Source organism: Strix aluco, chromosome 2 (genome assembly GCF_031877795.1).
Source record: "Strix aluco isolate bStrAlu1 chromosome 2, bStrAlu1.hap1, whole genome shotgun sequence".
Lineage (NCBI taxonomy): Eukaryota > Metazoa > Chordata > Aves > Strigiformes > Strigidae > Strix > Strix aluco.
The window spans coordinates 15,520,743-15,533,168 of NC_133932.1; the positions used below are offsets into that span (position 1 = coordinate 15,520,743).

At 39.9% G+C, this 12,426-nt stretch overlaps 1 protein-coding gene across 1 annotated transcript in view; it reads left to right on the plus strand.

Annotated features, from left to right (window-relative positions):
* The window catches only part of TMPRSS7 (transmembrane serine protease 7), a 31,569-nt gene extending 19,460 nt beyond the window's left edge, over positions 1–12,109 (plus strand). Inside the window, exons 11-18 of the mRNA XM_074816826.1 lie at positions 2,308–2,444; positions 3,538–3,645; positions 4,276–4,386; positions 5,510–5,626; positions 7,113–7,290; positions 7,466–7,734; positions 9,634–9,770; positions 11,939–12,109. Of these exons, the coding sequence (XP_074672927.1) occupies positions 2,308–2,444; positions 3,538–3,645; positions 4,276–4,386; positions 5,510–5,626; positions 7,113–7,290; positions 7,466–7,734; positions 9,634–9,770; positions 11,939–12,109 (1,228 nt within the window). The remainder of the gene's footprint in view (positions 1–2,307; positions 2,445–3,537; positions 3,646–4,275; positions 4,387–5,509; positions 5,627–7,112; positions 7,291–7,465; positions 7,735–9,633; positions 9,771–11,938) is intronic.
* The last annotated feature ends 317 nt before the right edge of the window (positions 12,110–12,426 follow it).

Below are 12,426 nucleotides of genomic sequence, written 5' to 3' on the forward strand. Positions count from 1 at the left end.
CCTTAGAAATGCACTCGGGGTTACTTTTGAAGTACTGCACAGGAATGCATGCTCCTGATTTCTGTTGCAAGTTGCTGATGATATAAGTAGACCAAGACAAGTTTTCCTTTGAAAGCATCTTCACTGAAAACAAGGCTTTTGAACCTCTAAGAATTTCTGTTCTATGTCTACTTTCCATGGAAAAAAATATCATTTAAAGCACGAAACACTTTGATATTTGGTGTGTGGTCTGTCCCGTGTCGTCTCCCCCCCCCCCGCCATATTTTAATGGTTAATGTGATGGGGGGGAGGGGACCCCCACCTTTTCAGCTTCCTGCAATTGAAGCTTACAGCATGCATATTCTGCTCTCTAAAGTGAAATGGGTTCAGAAGCTTCAGGAGGCTGATCTTGGTAAATAAAGACTGCTACTGTGAAGATGGTGCAGGTAGGGTTCCTTCAAACATCTAAGGGCAACTTTAGCTAACAAAAGACACTGAATGCAACTATGCAGTTCTTCCTTCTCATTCTTCCAGTGGACGTGCAAATGTTCCTCTGCCTAGTTAGAGGAGTTACAGCTGATGAACTGCTTTTGCTGAAATTCTTATAGGCAGAAATATCAAGTCTCTGTGAGCAGAAGGTTAGAGGTTTATGTGAACAAAGAGGTTGCCAGTGTTTTATTTTGGTTAAAACTGTTGGTGCGACATCCCGTTGTCTCTGCTACAGAATGCATGTATCTGCTCATCCCCTGGAAAGGTATCTCACTCCCTGCTTCAACATATGGGACTGGATCCCCTTAATTATTTTCTCTCTGTAGCAATGGTAGAGCTACAGATGGTGACTTGCGACCTCCATTTACCCTGGACCTGGAGAAATGGCTAGAAAAATGCCAGTAGAAGGCTCTGAACGATCTGTAGCTCAGTCTTACAAATCCCACAAGCATATGGCATTTCTCACTGTGTGCAGGGAATAGCTTCCTTGATGTAGCTGTCTTGGCTCTTCCGCAGATGTGCCGGAGTTTCCTCTACTTCTGGTGAGATAAGGTGGTTTTATGTGGCTGAGAAGTGGTCAATGCAGCCTGCAGGGGTTTTTTAATAGTGCTAAGGTTTGTTGGAGGGAAGTTGTCTAAGTCATTGACAGAAGGAAAAATGTAAAAACTGTCTGTGGGCTAATTGAGGGGAATCAGATGGTTAGGTGACATTTCGCTGTGCACTTTGGCAGGCTGTTTTAGGTTGGGAACATTGATGGCAGAGACACTAAAATGAGTGAGAATATGACTTCACTCTTAGCCTTGAGATATTTTTTTTCTTTTTTTTTTTTTTTTTGACAGTTAACTCTCCTTAGTCTTTTAGACTGATAAGTACTTTTCTTGGCAGGAGTCTTAAAGCCAGATGTTTTTCTCATAAGCGCTGCATTTTTGGGACATTTTAGTGGAACCAAGGAGAGGATACTTATTTCTACTTCTAGAACAACCTGTACTGTCAATGTTCACTGCTTTACTACATTTAAAATTGTCTCCAATTTTTAAAGCACGATCCAGCAACCTTTCCCTGTTAAAGAGGTTTTTGGTTTGGTTTGGTTTTTTCCCAGCTAGAGTAGCATCTAAATTCCAGTTGCAGCATCTTTGATGAAAGGAGCAATAGAAATGCATTAGCAATGTATGGATTAAATGTTTGCTTGAATCAGGGAGCATTCAGGTTTCTCTGTGTTAAGTGGCACCTAGGCAGAAGTCCCAGGAGCTCTTTGCCAAAGATGTGCACCCAAGGGATTTTTTTTCATCTAGACTAGTTATTTGAAGACATGACTTTCAAAGGTAAAATTCCAGAATATTAATGGTGGATGAAGGCTGGGTGACTACTTAGAAATATTTTCAGTTTCCCTAAATCTGTTCCCTTCTACCTCCAAATTAGTTGGATCAATTTTATCACAGTGCCTTTATGCACCCTTCTTTAAGGGCAATCCTCAAGATCAGAGCACTGTGCTGACATTTCCTCTCCTACCAAATTTACTTAAGTCTTCCCAAAAATCCAAATCTTTTGAAAACAGGTATCAGAAATGATGACAAAAGTACCCATGTTTGTCTTGATAAATTTCCTCATTACATTTCTGTTCTTCTAGACTTTCTGGCAAAACATCCTGCTTGCATGTGTGTGGCCGTGAAGGACTATGTCCAGCATTTTGGGCAATTTGCGTACTGTTTCAGATTTTGGTTCTTAATTAAAGTATGGCAGCTGACTGTATTGCTGAATTTCAGTGATGTTGACATTTAAATTATATGTAAGGCAATTTTGATGTGGAGGCTGCTTTAGAATTCCACTGAACACTTTTAGGTACTGCGGTTACTATGTTGATCACCAAACAGTCTTCCACATTGCAAGTTCTGCTGTCAACATTGAGCTTCAGTGCAGCTCGAAGGTCTCGGAGAAGCCACTTCTGGTGGAGTATGGCAGCTATAACATCAGCCAGCGTAAGATGGATTTTATCTTTTTCAACACATCTTTGCATTTCAGACCCATGAAGCAGCATTTTTCAGGTCCAGTAAGACTTAATTAGATTTATGCAGGAAATTCTCTGTTGGGTTTTTGTTTATCTTCTTTTCTAATCTTGTCAAGTTAGGAAACTAGCAAACAAAGAGCCTTTTCTAGCTCATCAAGGCTGTGCAGCCAAGGTTTGTGGGCATGTGCAGCATGCTCTGGTTTCCTGTATGCACACAGTCTGCTGTCTTCTGCACAGTCCTTAAAGCTTCCTGCATGGCTATGGCCCCAGTGCAGTCAGCTGAAGTATTCTGTTCCTGCTTGGTTTCATCCCCAACGTTTTGTTTGCAATGTTTCTATTACTACAAAGAAGAGAGAGTACCAAATAACCAACTGCCTATTCCAGTGTTTCCATCAATTTAAATGCAAGTAGAAATCTGAGCTGAAAAACATCTCAAAACGTTGATAACACAGCCTACTGACTGTGCGTTTTTCCAAGTCCTGGAACATACAACTATTTACTGATACTTTTTCCCCTGTGTTAATCTTACATATTCATGTTGTTAAAGTAGTAGAGAAGCAATGGTTTTGAGTCATGGTTACTTGTCACATTAGAGCCATTTTATGCATTGCATATATGTGGAGTAAGTAAAAAGATGGTAACTTCATGATTTTATTGTAAAAGGCAAACATTTATGTAAGTCATAAGTCACCTCAATACAGGTTACTAACCAAAGTTGCAAAGTGCTGCAAATTTTGGTCATCGAAAGCAAGACTGTCCTTTAAAAGAAGATGCTATTCTGAGCTGTCTTGTGTTGCACCATAAAACACTGGCTGATTTGATCCAGTCCTAGTGTAGAGCTGCAGTACATATTGCAGTAACAGCTGAATTGGAACTTTAGAGATGTTTTTTCTTCTTTTTTAAATCCCAGTTTTAAACATCTGAATTTAAGTGCTGCAATGCATACAAACTATTAAATTCAGATCAACTTTGTCATTCTTTGGAACAGCTGAGTGACTGTAAATTGAAATGAGCTGGCAATATCTCGGAAAAGGAAATTTTAAGTTGCTTTTTTTTACCTGCAGCATGTCCACCTGGACATTTCAAGTGTTCTACTGGCTTCTGCATCGAGCAGATGCAGCGCTGCGATGGGATAAACAACTGCTTCGATGAAAGTGATGAACTCTTTTGTGGTTTGTATTCACTTACTAGAGATCTTGACTGGAAAACTCAATGAATGTATTCTCTAGTCTTAGAAGGCAGCTGAAACAAGGTGAAATTTTTTTTGGGGGTGGGGGGGTGGGAAAGATGTTTCCAGCTTCTTTTCTATCTCCAGGTACAGACTACCAGTCAGTCTGTTGAGTGCTTAATTGATAGTTAACAAGGGACAAAATTAAGAATGAAGAAGATATAGTACTGGAAAGCATGAGGAAGGAAGAAAGATGTGCAAAATAGCCATAATAGGCTATATTTTAGTTTTCCCTTGTGATAAATGCTGGTAAAGTTCTGTTCTATTTTGACATGAACTATTTTATTTTCATGGGGGAATGACCAATTAGGGTGCATAGAGTAGGTGAGAGTGATAATAAATGTCCCCTGTGAAAGAGAGTTAGAACTTGGGCCACTCCACTGGGTGCAGGGTGTGAACTGGGATAGGTCACTGAACTCCTTTGTCCTTTATTTTCTCTGTGCATAATGTGGCATTCATACTCATCCTTGTACCATATGGTGGAGGTATGAAAGTGGTACCCGAGCATAGTCAGAAGAGGAGTGGTAGCATTACAAGCACACTTCTGTAGCTGATTTGACTTATGTTTTTAAAGCTGTCCCTGAGTGGAACTGTAACTCCAGCTTCACCATACAGGATAACCTGCTTGCCTGCAATGGTATAAATGATTGTGAGAATGGAAAAGATGAGCAGAACTGCACCCACAGTAAGGCTACTTTTGTGATTAATTTTTGTCTCTCTTCTATTATCTGTCCAATCCTGACTTAAATATGGATGCTGTATTCAAAGAGTTAAGAGACACTATTGAATCTAACTCAGGCTATATAATTCTGTTCAATTTTCTGATATGCTTATAGACAAGCCACTATGGATTTTAAACTCTTTCTTTTTAATGAGCTCATGAACATCTTCTGCCAGAATTTTGCTGAAACAGAATTAAGTATTGTGGGTGCAGGATGGGGATCTAGGGATTTAAATCCTGAATCCCAGATTTTATCTCTTTAAAGCATAATCTGTGCAAATTATTTCCTAGATCTGTTTTATCATCTGTAAAATAACTATAAAAATGACAGTTTCTCTGGAGCAGTTTTCAGGATTATAAGGTTAATGTGTTTAAAATGCTATGGAAGCTATAAATTTAGCATTAGGCGCATGAAAGTTTTTAGTTGGCCATTTCTTTAACTTTAGAATAAATGGACACCAGGACATACGAAAGGGAGCACAACTGGGAAGTGCTACAAGTAACCTCCTCAGAGTAAAGTAATGTTTTTCAACCTGCTTGACTAGACAGTCTGCGAAAGTGGTTACAGGATACTTCTGTGTGTTGACAAGAAAAACAGATTGGGGTTGATTGGCCTCATTTATTGCAAGCCACAGGGAAATGGGAAAATGCCAAGGTTGGGAGTTGCAGTTTAGCTGAATACAATTAGTAAGACTGCTTTCACTGTGGTCTTTCATTTCATCTTTAATACTGAAGTATAAAGGAGGGCTTCTTTCCAGAGTACTGGATGCTTTTTCTTTCTGGCCTAACACTTGCTCTACAGCTAAGTTTTCGCTACTATATCCATGTTCATTAGTGCTATGGGAAAGGACGGGAGGAAATCTTTGTTCAGAGTCAGCTAACTTGATGCAGGCTTTAGTATAGATGCAGTTCTACTTGAATAGTTTATTCTACTTAGAGATTGGCTTAAGCCATCTCAGCCAAAGTGCTCTTTCACTATGTTCCCTCCCATTTATTAATACATGTATGAATCTTTTATCTGTGCAGACATGTCTTCACGTCTTAAGCTGAGCCAACAGTACTTTTTTTTTCCCCACAACTGTTTCAGGTATTCCTTGCACAAAGCACACATTTAAGTGCAGAAATAACATTTGCATTAGGAAACAAAACGCAAAGTGTGATGGGACTGTGGACTGTATTGATGGAAGTGATGAAAGCAGCTGCAGTAAGTCCCTCTCAAATGCTCATCTTTTGAACTTTGACCTTTTCACACAATAAAGCCCTTTATTTCTTTCTGCTTTGGAGTGGGTACAACTCATGCAGCAGATACTGAGTTTTTATTGCATGTTCTCACTGATAGTGGGGTAATGATCAGCTATCACTTTGTTCAGGTCCGGTTGCAGAATTCTCTAAGTTCTTGTGGGAGGGTGATCTTACTCTTATGGGGAGTCTTAGTCAGCTGTAATGCTTATTATAGCTATGTTAAGGAGCAGGGAAGCAGGGTTAATTGCAGAGTGAACTTGGCTAGCTGGTAAGGCAGCATTTTTGTTGCCTGCAGCAGTGTCAGGTGTTTCTGTTGGAGGCAGACTGTATTTGGATATCAGGACTGATACAGCTGCAATGAGATAAAACCCACAAACTTCACTTCTCTGTATCTTCTGGATGGTGAAGACCCCAATATTTCATAGTATCAAGCTAGGTTCTATCTAGGTTCTCAAATCTTCCTGAAGAAACCTCTGTACAAGCTTTTGTTTTGCTGTAAAGTGAGCAGATGACTGTTACTGCAGTAGCAATAAAAGTGGGGTTAGGATTAGTTGCTTAAACTGAATGTTCTTGGGTATTTTGTTTGGCCCTCAGCTGTTTCTGCCATACTATGTGTAAATCAAATCCGCTAGCACCTGTCTTGCATCCAGTAGGACATCTTAAAAGACTCACCTATATGCCTACTTGAGGTTGGAAACAATAATGTTGCTTTTGACTCTGTCTGGGTGCTGGAAAGTGCCCAGAAGCATTAACACCAGGCTTTATGTCCATATGCACTACGATGGGCACGAGGCCCTATAGAGAGGTCTATCTGCCTTGCTCTTCAAATTAGCGTGCAGATTTTTGTGCTGAAACATGACTTTTTCACTCGTGAGTTAGCAATATACAACATTTTCAGATTTTCAGTTGTTTCCATGCAAATTATTGATTGGACCACCTGGTTTCTGAAATGATAAATGACCAAACTCCACCTATGTGGCTGCTACTATAAACATATTTCTAGTATTGTTCCCACTCTTTCAGCAACAAATAAGGGTCCTGATGATGCTGAGCTTCCTTCCCTCCTGATGGACTACTTTCAGTTCAGGGCTGACAGTATTAAAAAGAGATGAGAGATTGTTGATTTCTGTATATTCATTCTGACGCTTACGAAATCAATGGATCCTTTGACATTTCCAGCAAAAGAAATATTTAGAGGCCAAATTTTGCAGCAGAGCTGGAAAAGAAACTTATTAAATTTCTCAGGTCAGTGCCTTTTTTTTTAATGATGTCACCTCTTGTTTCAGGAATAGAGTAGCCAAATAGAGAGCCAAATTAGAAGAGTAGGGCAAGGAAATAGATTTCAAAACATTTCAAAGGGTAAGATCCTTTAATGCCCTGTGTGGGAAACAGTCTCATTAAAGGAGAGCACTGGGGATGGGGATTATAATGTGAAATATCCCTTGCAGGTTGTGGCAGCAGCAAGAGCAGCAATCCCATCTCTCGGATTGTAGGAGGTACGAACACTGAGGAAGGTGAATGGCCCTGGCAGGTCAGCCTCCATTTTGTGGGAGCTGCTTACTGTGGGGCATCAGTGATATCGAAAGAATGGCTTGTATCTGCAGCTCACTGCTTTCAAGGGAGCAAGTAAGCAGTCTTCCCCCTAACTCTGTCCCAAATATCACCAGCATCCCCAAATGCCATTAGCTTCCAGAGTTTGAACTGCACTGAGGTGGGATTCGTCCTCCTCTTTCACCTGCTCCACTGCCAGCAGGTGTTTTGGGGTACTTTAAGAGATGGTTGTTTGTTTGCCCCCAACCAGGCTGGCTGACCCCAGAGCATGGCGTGCTCACCTGGGGATGCAAACGCAAGGCCGTGCGAAGTTTGTATCTACGGTGAGACGGATCGTAGTCCATGAATACTACAACAGCAGGAACTACGACTACGACATTGCGCTGCTGCAGCTGAGCAAGCCGTGGCCGGATACAATGAGCCATGTCATCCAGCCGATCTGCGTGCCTCCCTTTTCACACAAAGTCCGCAGTGGTGACAAGTGCTGGATAACAGGTTGGGGCCAAAAGCAGGAAGCGGGTGAGTTTTATAGCTTCAGTTGAGCTAACTTTGTTCCCAGGTAAACAGCAGCCTTTGGAGCCATGGGTGTGTGTGCAGGACATCTACTTTTGTTGCATGGCTGAGGTGTGCAGAAAATCATAATGCTTTGAATTTACTGTCCTATGAAAGCGGATTCCCGTGTACACATACCTTCAAACACTCAGGAAGATTGGCTGTTCCTCCTGTGGATCTGGAAGTCCTGTGTACTTGTGTTGTTAGCTAAGACTTGCAGAGAGCTACACTTACTCCGAAATAACATGGTATTGTTTTTCTGCTTTGTTACTCTTGGAGGTGTGTTAGCAAGCCTAAATGGACCCTTTGCTGCTTGCTGCAGGGAGATGAAACTGGTGAGTCTCCCTCTCCCACCTTCAGCCTCTGCAGGCTGAACAGCCCTGTAGCGCTGACCCCAGCTGTGAGGTGCCATCTCCATCCTCGGAGTGTGTCTTCACAAAATGGCCACCCCACTGACCAAATGGCCACACCTGTAATGGCAGGCTGCCCCGTGGCAGGGGTAGGCCTAGCCCTCCCACCGGCTTGTCCTGAGCTGCCTCTTCCCTTGTGCGAAAGCTGGTACCTTCTGCCCCTCTTGTGGCCACTTTTCTGAAGACCTTCCAGTGTAACAGTAGGTGTGATGGCTTCCCTTGGCGTAAATCATGTAACCGCCACCGCACCGAGCCCTGGGTCTGCCAGCAGGGGTGGTTTGTCAGCCCCTGCAGAGGCCCAGCCCCACCTGCCTTCTCAGGGCTGCCGGCTCTGTGCTGGCCCGGCCATCCCACCACTCTTGGCGGGTTGTAGGAGCAGCAAATGTATGGTGCGAGGAAGCAGCAGGTAGTTAACCTCCAGTATTTTGACTTGACGTTCACAGCGACAATTACCACCTGCTAAATTACATTCAGCCTCTCTATAAATTGTGAGACAATATATGGTTGTGAACCAAGCGCAACCACCTTGCCGGGAAATGACGGTGGTAAGGGCGTGTGGTGTGGTGTCCCTTTTTTGCCTACTGGTTAGTCATATGTGAAATTTAAAAGCTAACTGTTTGAAAGATAAATGTGATGCCTCAAAAAGAAAAAAAGGGTTTTCTTTTCCCCTTCATCAGTTTACACAATTTTATTGCGAAGTCAGTCTTTTAAGTATTCTTTAAGTATACTTTATTTCATACCAGCTTTATCCAATCCTGAAACAAAGTTTCACAATGTAAACCAGCACTTGCATATTTGAATATATTTGTGAGGTTTCTTCGGCTATATCCAGATTTTGAGAGGATTACATGATAATATTATTAGAGCTGTTGTACTGAAAGGAGGGGACAATCCAGTTTAATTCTGTTTATCTGTAAGTATGTATCTTATAAAAAGGAGATCTTTTACCAAAACTTTCAGAGGACCACATTTTGAGATATGTCCAAGTTCTTTATGCTGCCAAAAGAGCAATTTGCATTCTCTAACTCTGACTCATCATCTTAATTTCAGATCCCACACCTTCAGAGATACCGCCTTAATTGCAATTCTGTCTTGTGATGATTGGAAAACCTTTGTAAAATCCTGTTGCCTTTTAAAAATAAGAGAAGAACAAATTATGAAGTCTTGAGACATTTGAAAAAGGCATTAGAAAAAGGTTTTTGGCCAACCCTAGTGATAGAAAAAGCTTTTTGGCCAAACCTAGTGATTATGTCATTGTATTTGGTGCAGCTAAAGGACACAGATATCCGATACTTAGAACAGGCTTTCTGTGTTATTGTGGTTAATTATTTGGAACCTGGAATAACTTGGAGGTCAAAAGTATCTGTGGACATTTTCTGAAGACTTCTTGTTTTGTATTTCAGTGGATGAGTAAAATGTTAAGCTCTGTTGAATCATCCTTCTTTCTCTTTTCCAGATGATGAAGGTTCAGCAGTTCTTCAGAAAGCAGAGGTAGAAATTATTGACCAAACATTATGTCATTCCACATACGGGATTATCACAGCTAGGATGTTTTGTGCTGGACTACTGTCTGGGAAAAGAGATGGGTGCAAAGTATGTATCTTAGCCCACTTTGCATAAAGTTTATCTTGTCTTTGTTGCATGATGATACGTAAGAATTTACTGGCAGACCAATTTGTGGTCTATACATTTCAGTTCTGAAAAACAGCAATGAAAGAGTTCTCTATCAGCAAATCTGTCATCTGGGTGTATTCAGAGTTTTGCTGCTTTATTGTACATGAGTAGCATCACTAAGTTTCAGTTGCAGGCCAAGGACTGATCAATTTGTAAGTCCCAATGACAAGTTGAAGTCAGGCAATTTTTGGCACAACAGTCTCTCAGTTGAAGAAAAAAACTCAGAAACTAGCTTGTCTCTTTTCAGGACCCCTCCCTCCCAACTTGGAACTACAGGGCTATCTGATGAGATGCAGATATATTTCAAATGCGTAATATTTGTGATCTGGAAATGCTGAAAGATAATAAACATGAAATTCTGCATTTAATTCTAGTGAATAGTAGTACAACTATATATATATACACACACACTATATTTATATAATATATAATATTTTTATTATAATATATAGAACTTATGTAAATCATGTATATTTACTACTAAAATAGTAGTAAATTTACTGCTAAAATAATAGTAAAGTTACTTTTTTTATGATGGAGATGATCTGGAGTCTTCAAGATGTTCTAACTTTCACTGGTCTACATAAAAAGTGGGAGACCACAATGGCTCTCAGGACAAGCAATGTCTGAGGGCTTTCAGAGGGAGTATAATGCACCAGCTGCTTTTTAGAGATTAGCGAGACCATTGACATCAAGCATCATTTTCACTAACTGGAGAATTTTTTTCTGTAGTTATCTGTATGGCTACTCAAGATATAGCTAAAGAAAGGAAGAATTTACATATTTTTTTGTCTGCATTTCTGTAAGGGCAAAGGATCTGTGACTGTCTGACTGTTAGAGCTGATAGAAATGTGGGATTTCTGTTTTGTGAAAAATGCTGATGTTCTGCTTTTCTTTTGTCTCAGTAATTAAAGAAAAAACTTGAAACTTGACTATTTAAATGCAAAATCTTAATTGTCAAGGAAGGAAAAAATTATCTTCTAAGCTAAATCTTTAACAATTTTGTGAGGCAATTCAAAATAATCCTTCTTTGAGCAGCAGGTGACTTTACTAGATCATCTCCTGATGTCCCTTCCAACCTGCATATCCTAAGACCCTATAAAGTTAAAGCAAAATAGTTTGATAGCTCTAAAAAAATATAGGACTAGAAGGAAGGCACTTCTCCTGCAAAGCATTTAGATTTTAACAACTCACCTTTTGGTTTTGGAAGTCCTTTATTGCATCCAGTGTTTTGGTAAAGTTTACTTTGCTACTAGCTGTCTTTTTCAGAGCTGTTGTGTGTACAGCAGAGTCTATCAGGAAAGTATAAACTCGGTTAAGAACTTTTCCCCAAATGGTGGCACTTTTTTTTTTTTTTTTCCTGAACCTCTACCAATATATTTCCACAAGAATATCCTATACAGGAAGAGTACTATTTGCTTTGTCCTGTATTATGGAATTATGTCATCCTGTATAAAACTTTGACACCTATAACAGACTTCATTTTAACTGCTCTAATTGCAAAGACATTATGTGCCCCTAAACATTACATGCTGGCTTGTATCTACTAGAGGACAACACTTTTTTTTTTTTTTTTTTAAATTCTATAAAAACCCAAATCAATTAAGGGATTCAATCTGTTTTCATTTACTTTTAGCTTGAAAGAAGTTATATCATTATTAAATATTGTGGTTTATTTTATTTATTTGATTTTTGAGGGGTTTTTTTAAAGCTTACTGTTTTTTTGAGTTAGGTGTGTAACCTATAAAAGAACATACATATTAACTAGCAGATTTGGGGTCTAGCTGTAGGTTTGAGGGTAGGAAACAAAATGTGAATTTCATATCTAGTCTATGAAAAGTAGTATTTTTATTAGTGTCTTTAAAGAGTGAGAGCTAGTCCTCTCTCCTGTGAAAGAGCAAACTTTGGTACAACTGTGCAATGCCATCAGCTTCAAGGAAAAAAACCGTGTTGACTATCTAATGGTTTGAACTATGTGAATGGGAAAATATAATTGTTGGAATTACTCAGGTAAAATATCTCCTGTGGAATTTTGTCTCAGCTTTAATGATACATATTGTAAACACATAAAAATCAATTCTTTTTAGGGTGATTCCGGTGGACCATTGTCATGTCAAAACAATGGAGATGGAAAATGGTTTTTGACTGGCATTGTTAGCTGGGGTTACGGATGTGGAAGACCAAATTTCCCAGGTGTCTACACAAGAGTGTCAAATTTTGCACCATGGATTCACAGATATGTGCCTTCAGTCTTGTAACTTGAAAACTGTTTTCCTGGAATAAAATATGTCCTGGATATCTGCATTAAAATTTATATTTGGTAAAACTGTTCAGTGGTGGAATTTCTTTGCATGTCTACCTGCTGATTCTGAAGTACACATATGGAAGTAACAAATGCCCTTTTTTCAAGCCTTGGTGAAAGAGGAAGAGACTATTCCTTGTGGTGGTTGTTCTATGCAGATGTCTGGAGACACTGCAATAATAAACTTCTGGCACTTTGTACTCGTTTTCCAGGCACCAAGTGCATGTGTAATCATCTGTCAGGAAACTGAAGATACAAATGACCACCTAGAGG